Source organism: Oryza sativa, chromosome 12 (genome assembly GCF_034140825.1).
Source record: "Oryza sativa Japonica Group chromosome 12, ASM3414082v1".
NCBI classification, from domain to species: domain Eukaryota; kingdom Viridiplantae; phylum Streptophyta; class Magnoliopsida; order Poales; family Poaceae; genus Oryza; species Oryza sativa.
This window is the reverse complement of record NC_089046.1, coordinates 24132196-24150964: the sequence shown is the minus strand read 5'-3', so window position 1 is coordinate 24150964 and position 18769 is coordinate 24132196. Positions and strand designations below refer to the sequence as shown.

Genomic DNA, 18769 nt, shown 5'->3' with positions numbered 1-18769 from the left:
AGGTGACAGTCATAAACATCTGAAAATTGATTAACATGTTTAGATGCACAATGGCAGCTTAATTACCAGATCATATTGCAAGAAATGGAGCCTTCCTTGGCCAAGCATTACGATCAATTAAGGTTAAACTTGCATTGTTTACAGATGAGATATATCACATTGTCAAATATAAACCAGAAAGAATACATTGACATTAATTAGTCCATTGCATGATCAGAAACTACATTAAAGAACAGACTAAACACACACAATATAGAGATTTATAAAACAAAATATTACAGACCATATGGATTTCATACCAAAGTTCCTCATGCAATTAAACATAGTATAGTTAAGTAACACCTTAACACCTCTCTCTCATATCACCCCCTCTCCATGAGTTTTACACCTGCAGCATTTCCCCCACTAAATCAGCTGCTAATTACACAACACATTTAGCAGCTATCCTTCAAACTCAAAGTTTTAAAAAACAAAAGAACAGAAATAAAGAAAATAAAAAAGAGCATGTAAAACCCCACAAATTTTTTTAAAAAACCCAACCTAATTGAAGAACACAGCACATTGCCACACATGCATAACCCTAAAACTAAGGGAGACCCTAATTCTGTGGCATCCATGGATTTTCCCGACGGTCACAACACATTCCCCGACGACGATGAGCTGAACCCTGACAAGAACTCCGCCGGCCACCCGCCGCCGCCATTGCCGCCGTGCCAGTACTGCTCGTGCGCTCCGACGAAGCCGCCGCCGACGCCGCCGCCATTGTTGGTGCCGTGCTCCTCCATCTTGACGGACGCCAGCTGCGCGAGGAGGCCCGACGCCACGCCCCTCGGGAACCCGCCGTCGGCCAGGGCGGCGCCGGCGGCGACGTCACCGTCGGCGAAGTGGTAGCCGTGCAGCCCTTGCTGCAAGAACGGCGGCGGCTGCAGGAACGGCAGTTGGTGGCCGTGGGCGTGGTGGTGGTGGTGGTACCCCTCCAGCGACGCCTCCAGCGCCGCGGCGGCGGCGGCGGACGACGGGAGGCCGCCGATCAGGTGGTGCGGCAGCAGCGCGCCGCCGGCCTGCATGCTGGCGATCACGTCGGCCGCCGCGGCCGCCGCCGCGGCGGCGGCGCTCGAGGTGGTGGCCGTCGTGGAGGTGGAGGTGGTGGATGACGACGACGTGGCCGCCGCCGCCGCGTTCCCGGCGCCGCCTCCCTGGCGCGACGACGACGACGACGATTTCTTGGTCGAGCGCTTGGTGTTGCGGCGGCACCCGCCGCCGACGGGGACGTTGCGGAGCGCGCCGCCGCGCGTCCAGTAGCGGCGGCAAGCCTTGCAGAAGTGGCGCGGCTGCGACAGCGAGTAGTTGTTGAAGTAGCAGAACTTGGTGTTCGTCGAGTCGCAGCGCGGGCACCGCAGCGTGCCGGGCTCCGGCAGCGGCACGCGCGCCAGCCGGGCGCGCTCCGACATCGACACGACGGCCGGCCGCGGCTGCTGCTGCTGCGCCGCCGCCGCCGGCGCGCTCGCCGCCGTGTCCGCCGCGCCGGCGGCGCTCGGCAGCGGCGCCAGACCGGACGGCGGTGGCATCAGGTGGTGGTGGTCGCTGCCGCCGCCGCCGATGAGACACTGGAGTGGCTGCTGCTGCATCTGCATCAGTAGAGATCAGCTATAATCAGAGGAGAAGAACTAATAAAGGGTGAATTTAATTTCCTTTTTGTTTTGATGGTAAAAGTGAACTAATTCAAAGCATGGTATATTCACGAACATGCTTAGGAATTAGGATTGATTCAAATGCTCATGACAGAATGAAGAAACTAATTAAGAAAATTGTGATCAAATGATATAAAGTGTATCACCAAATGAAATTACTGATCAATATGTTATGGACAATTGAAGATGATTCTACATGCATATATATACATGATAAAATGAAATTAACCAAAACTTTCAGATCAAAATCCAAATAAAATCCATGAAGTAGCTAGTGGCCAAGATCAGAGAGAGATGAATAGAATTGAATGGGATAATTACCTGAGTCCAATTTGGAGGGTCTAGGAAGATTGGAAGCGAGGAGAAAACCATGGTGATATGATGAACAAGCCTCTCTCTAGATCTCCTTCTTCTTCTCTTCTTAAAAACACTACTAGCTCACAGTTTCTCACAGGTGAAAGAAGAAGCAAGAGTGTTAGGAAGAAGGAAAACCACAAACTTCTCTTTCCAAATGCTCTACACCACAACTAGTGCTGTGTCTTTTATAATTTATGTGGCATTCCTTAGCAGCTAAGTGAGAAATGAGCCAGTAGTATTTCAACTATGCAAGAGATAGAGAGAGAAAGCTAACAATGTTTGCTATCTATAGCTAGTAGTGGAGTTGGATGTCAATGTATGTCATGACTCACATGAGAGAGAATTGAAGCAAATCAAAAGGTGGCTAAGCTAGCTATAGCTGCTGGGGTTAAAGCAAGGAGGCAAACCCTAACAGTAGGAGAGAGAGAGAGATCTAGAGAGAGAGTGAGAGCCAAGCTAGGAGCTAGTGTGTTGTGTGGTGAGATGAGGAGGAGGGTGACATGCTAAGGAATTGAAACATGGATGGTAACAGCAGCCAAGGGGAGGGCTCCAGCACAAAAAAAATATATGGTGAGATGAGTGAGTGAGATGCTCATGAGATGAAGAGAGTGAAGGCCCATCAGCTCTCATGCTGCTGCCTCTGTATTTATACAGCTCCAAAGCTAGGCATATGAAAAAAAGGGAAAGCTGCAGGGTTCTCTTGGTGCCTGCCTCCTGTGCCTGGCCCAGTGTTTGTTCTCTCTGGCCCATAGTCCCCTCTCTCTCTCTCTCTCTCTCTCTCTCTAGTCCCTAGCTACCAGCTAAGCTGCTGCTATACTAGAATTTGGACTATCCTAGATACACATGTTCGTGTATGGGTGTGTTTAGTTCACACTAAAATTAAAAGTTTGGTTGAAATTGGAACGATGTGACATGTGACAGAAAAGCTAGAAGTTTTTGTGTGTAGGAAAATTTTGATATGATGGAAAAATTGGAAGTTTGAAGAAAAATTTTGGAACTAAACTCGGCCTATATATACATACGGATTTACATATGCTAGCTAGAGTACAGTGTATTCATGCTCTTGCAAAGAGATGCACACATATAGTGTATAGCAAGATTGGTTTGATTTATATTTTCTTTCAGTTACATGTACGAAAGACGCACATACGTATACACCACCACATACATTACTCACTCCACACTCACACATCCGCAATTGTGTCCCTAATAATGTTAACACACGCTCCAACAGACAAAGTGCACTGACAAAGTCCTAGATCTAGTAATATTCGTGAGTATAAGGATTTGAGTTTTACATCCACGACTCCACCACTGGTGCTCTTCGGCTCGATTCATGTTGATTGAAATATTATATTATTTGAAGAGAGAAATCATAATTAAATTAATGACAGTCACTTTTAACTTTACCATTAATTTGTTGTTGGGCCAAAATTTTGTAATGCCAAAATTTTAACAAGATCAAGATGTTAAGGTGGTGTTTAGTTTGACACCTTACCAATTTTATTTTTGGTATAGTTTTATGAGTAGAAGTTTCTTACCAAATGTTGGTATGAATTGGCAAGGTTGTGATGGCAAAGTCTCATTTAGTTTGTTGCTTTACCAAAATTTGGCAATGTCAAAATTTAGCAATAAACTGAACCAAAATTTATGTTAAAACACAAAACCAAATTTTGTTAAGACTTCAAACCAAATGCATGCATTCAACTGTACCAAAATTTGATATTACTAGATATTGGTATGGTTAATTTAGAAAAAGAAAACACTAGATATGAAAGGAGAGGCTATCGTATCATAATTTATAAGATAAATAGGGTTCAAATTTGGATCGACTAGCTCACCACCTTGTGATGCTGCCTGGAAAACCTGGGCCTGCCTTTCTCGGTTGATTTAGACAACACTCTGAACATATCTTTGTTAGCAGTCTATGATGGACTGGTTTTTTCTTTGTTGAAAGAAAACAAATCTAAAATTTTTTTGCTGGGATACAAATCTAATAACTTGTCATGACCTTTCGTCGATCAATGGAGCGCGCTTTGGTAGCCAGATGACCAAATTAAATCGTTCGCTAAATTCAGCGATCAATCGGAACTACTATCTAGCTAGCTAGAAGTAAATACATTCAGCAGCTCGTTCAAAAGTAATTCGGCAGACATGCACGCACTAATTAATACTTACTCTATTTCACAATGTAAAACTTTCTAGCAATTCTCACATTCATATAAATGATAATGAATCTAGAGACACATATATATCTAGATTCATTAATATTTATATAAATGTGGGCAATGCTAGAAAATCTTACTTTATTAAACGGATGGAGTATTTGTAGGTTAATTTGGCTATGATTGGAGTCTCCGTTGTGTTGACAAGCACAACTGACGAGTACTGAACTAGTGATCGCACTGATCAGGGCTGATTCAGGCAAAATTCCTCCATAATATTAATAGGCTATTAGGCCGAAATGTGCGTACAGATCAGTACTGATTCTGTGATTCAGATGGATGGAAATATGTTTTTTTTAAAACAAAATTCATGAACTACATGGAAACATGCTCATTGGTTAATTTGGAATCATCATCACCTGAAAGGCTTAATTGGGAAATAATGGGTCATTCATGCATGGTTAAGAAAGAAGCAAAGCTAGGGAGGGAGAGAGGGTAGGTAATTAGGAAAAGACAGGCGATATGATCATCAGGGGTTGGTCGCTAATCAACATCAGAAATATTCCTTGGAGAGCTATAGGGGGCGAGTACTGGCTCGAGGTCCCATGCATATGGTGCCAAAGAGGGAACGAGGAATCAATCAATCTTGGCCTGGAACACTTCTCCTCTCACTTATTAGCTCCATTTTCAAAAATAAGTATTTTCAAGATAGGTACGGATATTAGAAAAGTATATAGAGATAATTAAAAAAGAATTGGGATAGGTAGAGAAGAGAACGTATGTAAAGAGAATGGTTGTGATTGGTTGAAAGGAAAGGGTATGTGAAGAAATAGCTCCATTTTAAAACAAGTTACCGTGTTAAAAATAACTATAATTTAGAATGAAGGTAGCAACTGTCGACGTTTGATGTCGCGATTCCGGTATTTGCAAAGTATGGGGACCGTTGGTACTAGGATATACGCAATACTGAGGTAAAAGAAACGGAGGCGAGGATTTTTATACAGGTTCGGGCCCTTGAATTGTCAGGTAATAAGCCTATATCCTGTTGGCCGAAGTCGGTCGTTGCTCTTATTCACCATAATCACGCAAGTACAATATTTGTGGTAGCCTATCTAACTGTTGTCGACATGACGGTCTGAAGGTCTGACTCGTAGTCGACAACAGGGTAGTCTTCCTCCTCGAATCCGTGTCCGGCGAGATCAGAGACAACGCTAGATCCCTACGGCTGGCGGTACAGGATAGGGTCGATCCAGGCATATCTCTGATGTCGATATCTAGCAGCTTGTCTTGGCGTATGTAAGCTTATATGTTGTCCGTGTATGTTGATTGTGGTGGGTCTTGATTGTATTGGTTGTCTCCCCTCTCCTCCTAGGGGGTCTTGTATTTATACCCATAAGTGTCCCCTTGTCCAAGTAGAACTAGAGAAACCAATATGGATACAATCCGAGTAGTTCTTGTCGTTTCCATATAGAACTTTAGTCATCCTTCCTTGTGCGGAACTCATCCTATATCCGCAGGTTGTTTCCGTATAGGACATGGTATGTGGTGGGTCCTGCCGAGATTTAGTTAACTACTATTAGGTATGTGGTATCCATAACCCTGACAGTAGCCCCCGACTTCAATGCAAATGAACAAGTTCATATTCTCAACCGCAGACCTTGGAGTAACTGTTATCGTGCTCGTGTAACCGTTCTCGGTGAGTTCAGAAATAACATTAGACTTCCCTTATCAGCCTCGTGCGGGTACCTATAGGGTTTGTCTGAGTCAATCTCCGACGTCAACCAAGAAAATCCAGAGCATACGACTAAGTCTCCCGTCTTGCTGTAATCGAGAATTTGGATTGAAGTCAAGAAATTTATCTCGGCGGGTACACCATTTCTTCATTCCGTATTCCTTGTCGAGATCCACCAACCGTTCTCGAGCAATCGAGAAGGCGTAGAATCTGCGACGAAGTCTTGTCAACATTTGTCGTACTCGCCTTAGTCGATCTTGGTGTAGAACCATAGAGGCATGGAGTCCTCAACGATGTCGAATAGAATTTTTCCTGAAATCAATACTCAGAAAAGAATATTAGATAGAAATAGCCCCCGAGCGAACGCTCAAAGGGTGACATGTTATAATATGTATGGAAAAACCGAAAATAAATTAAATATACAGACTAATGTTTTGTGTATGAGCGTCTTCTCTTTTACCGACTCCGATCAATCAGGTTGTAGAGTCATACACTCTCCCTAGCCCCCAGCCTTGTCGTCGGAGAATCATTCTCGGAGGATAAGGCTCTTGGACCTTCAACCTGCCTCGGTTGAACAAACACTGATCCTAGCCCCCAGCCGTGAAGTTGGAAAGTCCATTTCCGATTACACGGCTTGGTTAATACGCACGGCGAGAACTCTTACACGACCAGATCTTACATGGTCTTTCGTCTCTACAGGATCCGACAATGCCTTATCTGCTCTGGGCGTCCCCAGCCGAAGTTCCCTTAGGTTCCTCAGAGGCCTTGTCAAGACGGCGTAAAGGGACATGAGGATATGTTTCAACTCTAGGTGTCATCGTGGTAAGGGATCTCTGGGTAAAACACTTGGCGATATTGTGTACCTGATATCAACTTTGTTGAGGTAGAGGTAGTGGGAGAATCGCTACACCTCTGGTCGAGGACTAGGTAGTAGTCGTAACTCGATCACTTGAAGTAAAGGTAGTGGGAGATTGCTACGGGTTTACTGGTTCGAGAACCAGCGCGTAGAATTATCTCTCGAGCACCAATGGAAGTCGCGGTGTGAGAGATTGCTACGGGTTTACTGGTTCGAGGACCAGCGCGTAGAATTATATCTCTAGCACCAATGGAAGTCGCAGCGTGAGAGATTGCTACGGGTTTGCTGGTTCGAGGACCAGCGCATAGAATTATCTCTCTAGCACCAATGGAAGTCACGGTGTGAGCGATTGCTACGGGTTTACTGGTTCGAGAACCAGCGCGTAGAATTATCTCTCTAGCACCAATGGAAGTCGCGGTGTGAGAGATTGCTACGGGTTTGCTGGTTCGAGGACCAGCGTGTGGAATTATCTCTCTAACACCAATGGAAGTCGCGGTGTGAGAGATTGCTACGGATTTGCTGGTTCGAGGACCAGCGCGTGCAATTATCTCTCTAGCACCAATGGAAGTCGCGGTGTGAGAGATTGCTACGGGTTTGCTGGTTCGAGGACCAGCGCGTGGAATTATCTCTCTAGCACCAATGGAAGTCGTGGTGTGAAAGATTGCTACGGGTTTACTGGTTCGAGGACCAGCGCGTGGAATTATCTCTCTAGCACCAATGGAAGTCGCGGTGTGAGAGATTGCTACGGGTTTACTGGTTCGAGGACCAGCGCGTAGAATTATCTCTCTAGCACCAATGGAAGTCACGGTGTGAGAGATTGCTATGGCTTTGCTGGTTCGAGGACCAGCGCGTAGAATTATCTCTCTAGCACCAATGGAAGTCGCGGTGTGAGAGATTGCTACGGGTTTGCTAGTTCGAGGACCAGCGGGTAGAATTATCTCTCTAGCACCAATGGAAGTCGCGGTGTGAGAGATTGCTACGGGTTTGCTGGTTCGAGGACCAGCGCATAGAATTATCTCTCTAGCACCAATGGAAGTCGCGGTGTGAGGGATTGCTACGGGTTTACTGGTTCGAGGACCAGCGCGTAGAATTATCTCTCTAGCACCAATGGAAGTCGCTAGAGTTGGTTTATTACATGTGTATCTCATGTGGCCAGCATGACTCACATACCCAACTCGTAGCAGGATGTCCGTCCGCGATCATGTCGGGTGATCAAGCCGACATCATTCGCGAGCAATTATCCGTTAACAACCTTTTCCCGAGTAGTCCAGCCATGGCCGGTGCTATGAGATAGGTCGTCGGTCTTCGTTGGTAGGTTGGGCGCGACGACTCTGCATTTGTCGAGAACATTCTCGATAATGCGGTGTACTCGACCACATTCTACTCGAGTGCTCAATTGTTCCTGAAAAATATTTTCTAGAAGGCAAGATATATAGCAGATAATATCAAGTATGTACTCAAAAAACTGCATGGATCTTCTAGTACTATCAGGATGTAACGAGCAGATGTAAATATCAGGCATTATGTAGACCGTAAACAAGCATGATTTATACAGAAGAAAATAGAGCGAGCCCCCAGTGTTAGACCGTAGCCGATTTAACATCGGGGACACTCGCGCAACAGATATTGTATAAAAAACATGCTCTAGGTAAACATAACAGATTATAGATCTGTATGATCTGAATAGGTACGATAAATTGCATATAAAATATTGCGTACCTTTGTAGATACATGCCGGATGTATCTACGAAATTAGTAGATTAATTTAAAAAACCAATCTACCAATTACCTCGTCGCGTACTCGTTCGACATCATATGAACTGACGTCTTTTGGTACGCCGTGTATCTTGAGGCTTGGTCGATCTCGAGAGATCGAATTGTTGATGACGATGGTTCCGATCTCGTCGAGAGACATACTCCGGTCGGGTTGGATCTCCCCACAGCGAAGTTGTCGAGTAGCTTGTTGTCGAAGAATCTATCTCTTGAACCCATCTTGTCAAAATCCTGAAGCACCAAAATCCCCCTACCTGGCACGCCACTGTCGACGTTTAATGTTGCGATTTCGGTATTTGCATAGTATGGGGACCGTTGGTACTAGGATATACGCAAGACTGAGGTAAAAGAGACGGAGGCGAGGATTTTTATACAGGTTCGGGCCCCTGAATTGTCAGGTAATAACCCTACATCCTGTTGGCCGAAGCCGGTCGTTGCTCTTATTCACCATAATCACACAAGCACAATATTTGGGGTAGCCTATCTAACTGTTGTTGACATGACGGTCTGAAGGTCCGACTCGTAGTCGACAACAGGGTAGTCTTCCTCCTCGAATCCGTGTCCGGCGAGATCAGAGACAGCGCTAGATCCCAACGGCCGGCGGTACCAGATAGGGTCGATCCAGGCATATCTCTGATGTCGATATCTGGCAGCTTGTCTTGGCGTATGTAAGCTTGTATGTTGTCCGTGTATGTTGATTGTGGTGGGTCTTGATTGTATTGGTTGTCTCCCCTCTCCTCCTAGGGGGTCTTTTATTTATACTGTCGGTGACATGGGACCGGGAGTATCATGACTTAGAGACTTGAGGCAGACACGATCACCCACGTGGCCTAACCCCCTCGGGGGGGGCGGGCCCGAGGGTGATACGGCCGCCCTTCTCTTTGTCTCCCCGAGGGGTCGGACCGCTTCCGTCTCGGCCCCGAGGGCCGAGGCGCCCCGACCCCTTGTGGGTTTTGCGCCGCGTATATGGGGTAGGTGAGCATAGCGGGGCTCACCTAACCACATTTATTGCGGTTTGGACGAGCGCGTCACGCCTCATGTAACGCAGTGCAGCGCGCTCGTTTATCCGGTCAGTGACCAGTCACATACCGATCAGATCGTGGGTTAGGTGGCGACAGGCGGTCTGACGCACACCTCGCCCCGTCCCGTCAGGATGAGAGTCTCTAGGCACTCGTCCCTAGCCGGAGCCAGCGTGCTAGCTCCTGGAGATGGCACGTTGGTCCTGGTCAGATATATGCCAGGCTTTATCCCAACCATTATAAGCAAGACGTTGTATGAAGAAGGGCGAACATGCAGATTGCTAAACTGACACGTGGTGGACAAAGGTGACCGGTCTGTGACTGGTCTGACACTGGTTATGTCGCCGGAAGACAACCGTGTTCCCACGTTGCACCTGCTTCTGGCGGAGTGGAGGTAGGTATGGGCCGTCCCATCAGAAGGGTCACTCGGGCAGCAGCCATTGCAAATCTCCGCCCATTTATGAAGAGATGACAGGGTGATCCCCGAGGTCAGACGAACGAGGACGCGTGGCCACACTCAAAAACAGGCATTGTTTCAGCTTCCAAGAGAAGGCAAGCCAAGTTTTACTATAGATAGGATGGGCCCCCACCCAAAAAGAGAGAGAGGGAGAAGTGGTGCATGTGGTATCCCCTTGAGGTATAAAAGGAGGACCTTGCCCACTTAGAAGGGGATTTTTTTGGGTCGGATCCAGAACGATCGGAGAGGGAGAGAGTAAGAGCTCTCTGGTTCTCCAGCTCTTTTGTAGCTTCTTCATATACAGACCCACCAGAACACAGGAGTAGGGTATTACGCTTCTCAGCGGCCCGAACCTGTATACATCGCCCGTGTCTTGTGCTTTTTCCATTCTCGCGAATTTTCCACAGACTAGGAGCTTAGAATCTCACCCAGGGCCCCCGGCCGAACCGGCAAAGGGGGGCCTGCGCGGTCTCCCGGTGAGGAGCCCCACGCTCCGTCATATACCCATAGGTGTCCCCTTGTCCAAGTAAAACTAGGAAAACCAATATGGATACAATCCGAGTAGTTCTTGTCGTTTCCATGTAGAACTCTGGTCATCCTTCCTTGTGCGGAACTCATCCTATATCCGCAGGTTGTTTCCGTATAGGACATGGTATGTGGTGGGTCCTACCGAGATTTAGTCAATTACTATTAGGTATGTGGTATCCATAACCCTGACAGCAACCATGTAGCCATATGTCTCTGTTAGTTAAAAAAAACTAGGCTGAGTTCTTTTGCTAAGGTTCCCAACTCATATCTCTCGTTTTCCACATGCACGATTTTCAAACTACTAAATGGTTTGTTTTTTAGAAAAAAATTCTATGCGAAAGTTGTTTTAAAAATCATATTAATCCTTCTTAGAAAAAAGCTACTCCCTTCGTCCCAAAATATAAAAACGAGTAAAGTCCATCACCGGTCCCTAAACTTATACCGTTGTGTCATTCCGGTCCCTAAACTTGCAGAACACTCGTTTAGGCCCTCCAACTTGTTCAGTTGTGTCACCCCGGTCCCTAAACTTGGATTTAAATATCATCTAGGTCAAATAGGACGGTCTAAAGACTTTATATTTAAAAATAATTCATAACTTTTTCATGTGAACTCTAATGAAGACAAACTTTGTATCAAAGTTGTAGCCATTGACGCGACCTACAACTTTGTAGTTGAAAAGTTTTTGAATTAAAACTGTTTAGGGTCCAAAAATATTGTTGCATGTTTATATATTTTGAAATTTTAATTTTAAAATTACATTTTGGGACAAAAAATCACTTACAATAAAAAAATCAACTACAAAGTTGTAGAGGGCTACAAGTTTGATATAAAATTTGTCTTCATTAGAGTTCACATGAAAAAGTTATGAATTATTTTTAAATATAAAGTCTTTAGACCGTCCTATTTGACCCAGATGATATTCAAATCCAAGTTTAGAGACCGGGGTGACACAACTGAATAAGTTGGAAGACCTAAATGAGTGTTCTGCAAGTTTAGGGACCGGGATGACACAGTCGAACAAGTTTGAGGACTTGAATGGTCGATTTGCGAGTTTAGGGACCGGGATGACACAGCGGTACAAGTTTAGGGACCGGTGATGGACTTTACTCTATAAAAACCTAGTACTGGATGGGATATTTCCTAGTACAACGTATCTGGACAGTAGTCCTAGGTTCTTATATTTTGGGACGAAGGGAGTAATATTCAATTAATCATACGCTAATGAATCACTTCGTTTTGTGTGTTTGAGGGATTAGTTTCCAACACTACCAACCGAACACAGCCTAAAAAATATCATATAAAAGTATACTACTAAAAAAGGGATTTATATGTAAATATAGTAGTTATATGGGTGGTCAAAGAGTGAAAGATGGCAAGCAAGACCGAACCTGCCGAGCTGAGCTAAGCTGCCGGGGAGAAAAAGCGGCAAAAGGTAGCATGGCGAGACCGGAGGTAGGCGACGACGCTCCCTGCCTCCTCCAGGTGAGGTGGGGGTGCTTCCCATGTGACGCCATGCCATACCAATGTCGGGATTGGTAGTACTACGTTATACTCCCTCAGACTCAAAATAAATCAATACAGTAAATGATATTATTTAGTATAATAAATCTATTCAAAAAATATGCCAAATATGTTGTACTAGATAATGTCTCATCATGTCTTACGTTGTTTACTTGGTTTACTTTTGAATGGATGGAGTAATGTTAGTACAATCTAGGATGGGTAATCTGAATATAACCTTTGCAATATTTTAAGACGAAAAGGGTACTGGATTTAATCGTCTAGGACTATAAATCTAAACATGAGACCAATCTGATTCGCAATACTAGATGATGTTAAATCTATAGCTTGTTCACTTTGTTGCCCAAATCAATATTTGGGCAACAAAGTGAACAAGCTATTTATGGTAATTACCAAATTTTGTATTGGCTTTGTTTGCTTAAATGCATTTTGGGCCAAAATTTTGTAGAATCTTAAGAGAACTGGTCTCTAATACTAGATAACCTATATTTTGAAACAGATTAAGTAGTATAGTAGTACTATGGTACTATCCCCGTCACAAAATATAAGAATCTAGTATTGGATTGAATAGGACATTTTCTAATACAATGTTTTTGATAAAAAGTACGTCCAAATACGTTATACAAGAAAACATTTCATTCCGTCTTAATTTTTTATATTTTGGGATGGGGAGAATACAAGTAACGGGTACATAGGTAGAGATAGAGACGGAGGTGGCGCGGCCACCGAGGCGGCCGTGACTCACGACTCCGGCCGGCCCCGGCACCACCGGAAGCAGCATCAGCATGGGGTGCAGCTTTGGCCGCTGCCGGCGTCTGCATGCAGATCCCGGGTGGGGGTGGGTAAAGCGGGCGACCGCCTCTGCCCGGACGGATCCACGGAAAAGCTTTGCTTTGCATGCCTCACGCCTCTCTCTCTCTCTCTCTCTCTCTCTCTCTCTCTCTCTCTCTCTCTCTCTCTCACTATGCTCTACCTCTCAAGTCTGAATGACGATTCATGTTCAGACGAGATATGCAATGGAAGACGACATCAGATCTGCTCGTCGTTTGCTCATATGCTTCCACACCAAGGAAGCACAATCCAGCAATGACCATTCAAAACACCCGGTCAAACCACTTTATAGTTTATACTATGTATTTTTATGTCCCTCCAACTCAAAATATATAAAAAAAATCTTAAAATATGAACAATTTTAGCAGTACAAATAGAAAAAAAAACCTTTTTTATCTCTTGGGACGGAGGTTAGTACAATGGATGGGAAACTATTTGGATCCCTCGAGGGGATGTCCTCTCGTTTGATCCCTCGAGGTGATGTCCCCTCGTTTGTTTAAAAATCATCTAAACTGTTATGAAAAATTCTGGAAAAATTTGACAACACTTATACAACATATCTATACAACTTCACAAAATCTTAAGTCCAAATTCAACTCACACATCGAGATATGAAAAAGACAAATTATCTTAAGTCCAAATTCAACTCACACATCGAGATATGAAAAAGACAAATTCAACGTATAAATAGTAGCACATTGTTAATATCTGAATTTGTCTTTTTTGGTTCTCGATGTATAGGTCGAATTTAAACTTTATTTTTTGTGGACTATTAGATATAATTGTACTCTACATTATCAATATTTTTCAGAATTTTTAACAACTATTTGCATCGATTTCTATTAGATATAATTGTACTCTACATTGTCAATATTTTTCAGAATTTTTAACAACTATTTGCATTGATTTTGAAAGAAAAAGATACACGATGGGGGGACGTAATCCACTCCCTACAATGGATGGCATATTAGAGCAGACACGACGACAAAAGACTCTGAATAGTGAATACCACCGGGGAAGAAAAGCACACCCCAACGCTTTGGAGAAGACAGATAGATACTGTATGCAAAATAAACGCGATTTAAGTAGCAGCTAAACAAAAATCAAAAGGCAAATGCGGATGAACCGAAACAGAACAATTGTAGTACTATTACTTTAACGAAGCAACCAATGCATTTTTCATTACAACGTAGCCAAAATTTAACCACCATGATCAGCCAAAATTTAACGGCACGTCCTCGTCCATCTTGGCTCAATCTCCCACCGCGTCCTCCCATCTTCTTGGCCGCCGCGTGGGTGCTCGGACCTTGATGGTGTTTGTGCATGTTCTTCGATGTAGCTCATCGTCCTCCGACTTGTACTTCTCCGCGTCCTGGACCATCTTCTCGATCTCCTCACTTACTCAATGGTGTCATGGTCCTCTCCCATCGCCCTCGTACACCTGGATCAACACACCAGGCCGGTTGTCGGAGTAGGTGGAGAAGACCGGCCTGCTCCTTCTAGGTCATCACTCCTCTGGCCGTCTCCAGACCAAGATGGGGGCCTGGACAGCGGCGCCATAGGCGACGGCCTCATCAGGGTTGATGTTCTTGCAGAGCTCCTTGCCATTGAAGAAGTCCTGGAGGAGCTGCTGCACTCTGGGAATCCTGGTGGAGCCACCAACAAGGATGAACATCGTGCACGCTGCTCTTTGTCCATCTTGGTATCCCCTCATGCACTTCCTGAAGAGATCCATGGTCAGCTCCTCGAACCTGGCGCAGGTGATGTTCGAGTAGAAGTCGATGCCCTCGTACAGGGAGTCAATCTCAATGGTGGGTGGTCTGGGAAGTGGAGGGGAGAGAGTCCTCTTCGCCCACTCACAAGCTGTCCTCAGCCTCCCGACAGGCCTTGGGTTGCCAGTGATGTCCTTCTTGCTCTTCCTCTTGAACTCCTGAACAAAGTGCTTCACCATTCTGTTGTCAAAGTCCTCACCACCAAGATGCGTGTCACCAGCTGTGGCCTTGACCTCCCTCCTCAATGGTGAGAAGAGAGACATCAAAGGTACCACCACCAAGGTCGAAGATGAGGACGTTCTTCTCACCAACACTGGAAGCCTTCTTGTCAAGACCATAGGCAATGGCAGCAGCAGTAGGCTCATTGATGATACGCATGACATTGAGGCCAGCAATGACCCTAGCGTCCTTGGTAGCCTGCCTCTGTGAGTAGTTGAAGTAAGCAGGAACTGTTACGACAGCTTTTTTTATGGTGGTGCCAAGGTAAGCTTCAGCAATCTCACGCATCTTGATGAGGACCATAGAAGAGATCTCCTCAGCTGCAAACTGCTTCTCTTCACCCTTGTACTGGACCACAATCATTGACTTGTCACCAGGTCCAGCGATGACCTTGAAGGGCCAGAGCATAATATCACTCTGGACAGAAGCATCAGTAAATCTCTGGCCGATGAGACGCTTGGCATCTGCATAAGAGGCACTAAAAAATCAGAAACTGCATACACAAACCTCATGTATGATAAATATCTTCAGGACTGGTAATGTTTCATGCGAAAAACAGCAAACAAACGGAGTACAAATTCAGCAATCAGACAAACTTTGGAGCAATTCCAAGTAAACAAACTATATAACCTTAGTCTAATATACTATAGTAGTTTCAGACTTTCGGTCCAATAATCTGTAATTTCATTAAGTAGTTTGACAGACGTACAATCTCCACAGTACAAAACTATGTATCACAACACATAGGCATAACTAATGAATAAAGCCAAACAGAAATACTAAGAAAGCAAGGGATATGTAAACGGGTATATAGTAACTAGAAGCTCATATAGCAGCAACCAGTGTCGCAAGGACCGTTCCCCCTCGCTTTCTGCCATGTTTCGAGACGCATAATCAGATAAATGATTATGTGTCAGATACCAAATGGCATGAACCTTAATTTAAAACAAATATAAAAATGTTTTGCAGAACAATGTGCAATCTCAGCCAAAAGATGGTGATTTTTATTGCAATAATCACAGTGATTCAGCAAATGGGATTATTTGCATCACAGATTGCACACTAACAAAATAAATTCAGCTTGTAAATGAAAATCAGTCCAGCATTGCATAACTTCAATTTATATAGCCTTGTAACAATAACTTTATCATGTGTAGTGGGAGATCAGATGGTAGTGCATGAATTTAATGATCATCATAGCAAATGCAGAAATGTGGTATGGATATAATATCATCACTTCTCCCAAATAATACTTTTTTCCCAAACGTTGCACAGAAAATTGAATGAGATTTTGTAAAGAAAACGAGCAAAAATCATATAAGGAATTTGAATAGCACTATAATAGAAATCTTAATTTGAAAGGAATTCATTAATGTATGTTATGCTAAGTGTTAGTACAATCCCAAATCAATACAGAACTGTATGCATGGAGAAACAATCGCTGTAAAAAAATCTGGGGAAAATGATTGACCAGCAGATGGTTCAGATTGAAAACTATGAAGGCTATGTTACCATAGCCCTCCATCATATGGATCAGCGTAACAAACGCTTGGAGAAATTGTTTCATCATCAATCTGCTAGCTCAAGATTTAATGAAAAGGTCAACAAATTACAGAAAAACATTTATAACATAGAAAACAAACAGACCATAAAGAGAGATGGGTTTTTATAATGGAAAAGAACGAAAAGATAGGCTCACAGGAAAAACTGAAAAACAACAAGCTGATAAGCAAACTTGCTACCGTTACTTGTTTACTTTAACAACATCATTACAACAATGCAAGTTAAAATCATAGCATAAATCCTAAGTAGCCATCACAGAAACAATTTGAATATTACCTCAGCTGCAACCTGCTTCTCTTCACCCTTGTACTGAACCACAATCGTTGACTTGTCACCAGGTCCAGCAATGACCTTGAAGGGCCAGAGCTTAATATCACTCTGGACAGAAGCATCAGTAAATCTCCGGCCAATGAGACGCTTGGCATCTGCATAACAGGCACTGAAAAAATGGAAACTGCATACACAAATCTCATAAGTGATAAATAACATCAGGACAGGTAATGCTTCATGTAAGAAACAGCAAACAAACTGGAGCACAAATTCAGCAATCAAACAAACTTTCGAGAGATTCCAAGTAAACAAACTATACCTTTTAGCCCAATATGCTACAGTGATTTTAGACTTTCAGTCTAATATTTATCTGTAACTTCATTAAGTAGTTTGATAGACATACAATCTCCACAGTACAAAACTAATGCATTACAACACATAGGCATAACTAATGAATAAAGCCAAACAGAAATACTAAGAAAGCAAAGGATATGTAAACGGGTATATAGTAACTAGAAGCTCATATAGCAGCAACCAGCATCGCAAGGACCGTTCCCCCTTACTTTCTGCCATGTTTCGAGACATGTAATCAGAGAAATGATTATGTGTCAGATACCAAATGGCTGAACCTTAATTTAAAACAAAGATAAAATTGTTTCGCGTAACAACAATGTGCAATCTCAGCTGAAATATGGTGATTTTGATTGATCAGAGTGATTCAGCCAAAAGACGGCATTTTCAGTCTAATAATTATCTGTAATTTCATTAAGTGGTTTGACAGGGGTACAATCTCCACAGTACAAAACTAATGCATCACAACACATAGGCATGACAAAAGTTAAACAGAAATACTAAAAAAGCAAGGAAATGTAAACGGGTATATAGTAACTAGAAGCTCATATAGTAGCAACCAGTGTCGCAAGGACCGTTCCCCCTCACTTTCTGCCATGTTTCGAGACACATAATCAGAGAAATGATTATGTGTCAGATACCAAATGGCATAAACCTTAATTTAAAACAAAGATAAATTTTGCAGAATAACAATGTGCAATCTCAGCCGAAAGATGGTGATTTTGATTGCAATAATCACAGTGATTCAGCAAATGGGATTATTTGCATCACAGATTGCACATTAATTAACAAAATAAATTCAGCGTGTAAATGAAAATCAGTCCATCATTGCACAACTTCAATTTATATACCTTGTACCATAACTTTATTATGTGTAGTGGGAGATCAGATGGTAGTGCATGAAGTTAATGATCATCATAGTGAATGCAGAAATGTGGTATGGATATAATATCATCACTTCTCCCAATTTTTCCCAAATGTTGCACAGACAAATGAATGAGATTGTAAAGAAAACGAGCAAAAACCATGAAAGGAATTTGAATCCCAAATCAATACAGAACAGTTAGCAATGGAGAAACAATCGCTGTAAAAAAAATCTGGGGAAAATGATTGAGCAGCAGATGGTTCAGATTGAAAACTATGAAGGCTATGGTAACATAGCCCTCCATCATATATGGATGTCAGCGTAACAAACGCTTGGAGAAATTGTTTCATCATCAATCTGCTAGCTCAGGAGATAATGAAAAGGTTATAATTAACAACAAATTCCAGAAAAAAAATTACAATATTGAAAACAAACAGATCATAAAGAGAAGGTTGGGTTTTATAGCTTAAAAAAAGGAACAACAAAATAACAGAAGAAAACGGCATTCAAGCGAAAACCGATATCCAAGAGTGGATCCATATGCAACAGAGATTTGGTAATATGTACACATGCAATGCACGCACAGCACAGGGATACTATCAATTGGTTCAAGCTAGTCGATTCCAATCACACAATCACACGAGCAGAGAAAATCAATCAATCAATGCAAAAGTCGTTGGATTGAACATTGCTGGAGCTGATCTGTTCGAGCTTGGTGGCGGGCGGCGACGGCGTCGTCGAGCTGGCCCTGCTTGGTGCTCAAGTGCCGGCGGCCAGTTGGGGCTTGGGGGCAGCGACG

The 18769-nt window shown here is 43.5% G+C and overlaps 1 protein-coding gene, 9 non-coding genes and 1 pseudogene across 10 annotated transcripts; all 11 read right to left on the bottom strand.

The window, feature by feature from the left end:
• Positions 1 to 291: 291 nt before the first annotated feature.
• On the bottom strand, positions 292 to 2666 carry LOC4352574 (dof zinc finger protein DOF5.1). Its single transcript, XM_015763931.2, has 2 exons — positions 2013 to 2666; positions 292 to 1628 (listed from the first exon to the last, which is right to left on the bottom strand). The coding sequence occupies exons 1-2, from the start codon at positions 2061 to 2063 to the stop codon at positions 633 to 635; spliced, it is 1047 nt and encodes a 348-aa protein (XP_015619417.1). The 5' UTR covers positions 2064 to 2666; the 3' UTR covers positions 292 to 632.
• Positions 2667 to 14051: 11385 nt separating this feature from the next.
• On the bottom strand, positions 14052 to 16911 carry LOC9268687 (heat shock cognate 70 kDa protein-like; annotated as a pseudogene).
• On the bottom strand, positions 15716 to 15854 carry LOC112937534 (small nucleolar RNA F1/F2/snoR5a). The gene has a single exon (XR_003240199.1). It is a non-coding gene; the product is annotated as a small nucleolar RNA F1/F2/snoR5a (small nucleolar RNA).
• LOC112937516 (small nucleolar RNA Z196/R39/R59 family) lies at positions 15898 to 15981 on the bottom strand. Its single transcript, XR_003240181.1, has one exon. It is a non-coding gene; the product is annotated as a small nucleolar RNA Z196/R39/R59 family (small nucleolar RNA).
• LOC112937514 (small nucleolar RNA Z195/SNORD33/SNORD32 family) lies at positions 16080 to 16165 on the bottom strand. Its single transcript, XR_003240179.1, has one exon. It is a non-coding gene; the product is annotated as a small nucleolar RNA Z195/SNORD33/SNORD32 family (small nucleolar RNA).
• LOC112937531 (small nucleolar RNA Z194) lies at positions 16397 to 16500 on the bottom strand. Its single transcript, XR_003240196.1, has one exon. It is a non-coding gene; the product is annotated as a small nucleolar RNA Z194 (small nucleolar RNA).
• A 332-nt stretch (positions 16912 to 17243) lies between the features above and the next one.
• On the bottom strand, positions 17244 to 17382 carry LOC112937535 (small nucleolar RNA F1/F2/snoR5a). The gene has a single exon (XR_003240200.1). It is a non-coding gene; the product is annotated as a small nucleolar RNA F1/F2/snoR5a (small nucleolar RNA).
• A 237-nt stretch (positions 17383 to 17619) lies between these two features.
• LOC112937532 (small nucleolar RNA F1/F2/snoR5a) lies at positions 17620 to 17758 on the bottom strand. Its single transcript, XR_003240197.1, has one exon. It is a non-coding gene; the product is annotated as a small nucleolar RNA F1/F2/snoR5a (small nucleolar RNA).
• Positions 17759 to 17800: 42 nt separating this feature from the next.
• Positions 17801 to 17884, bottom strand: LOC112937515 (small nucleolar RNA Z196/R39/R59 family). The gene has a single exon (XR_003240180.1). It is a non-coding gene; the product is annotated as a small nucleolar RNA Z196/R39/R59 family (small nucleolar RNA).
• A 100-nt stretch (positions 17885 to 17984) lies between these two features.
• LOC112937513 (small nucleolar RNA Z195/SNORD33/SNORD32 family) lies at positions 17985 to 18070 on the bottom strand. Its single transcript, XR_003240178.1, has one exon. It is a non-coding gene; the product is annotated as a small nucleolar RNA Z195/SNORD33/SNORD32 family (small nucleolar RNA).
• A 154-nt stretch (positions 18071 to 18224) lies between these two features.
• On the bottom strand, positions 18225 to 18332 carry LOC112937530 (small nucleolar RNA Z194). Its single transcript, XR_003240195.1, has one exon. It is a non-coding gene; the product is annotated as a small nucleolar RNA Z194 (small nucleolar RNA).
• Positions 18333 to 18769: the final 437 nt, after the last annotated feature.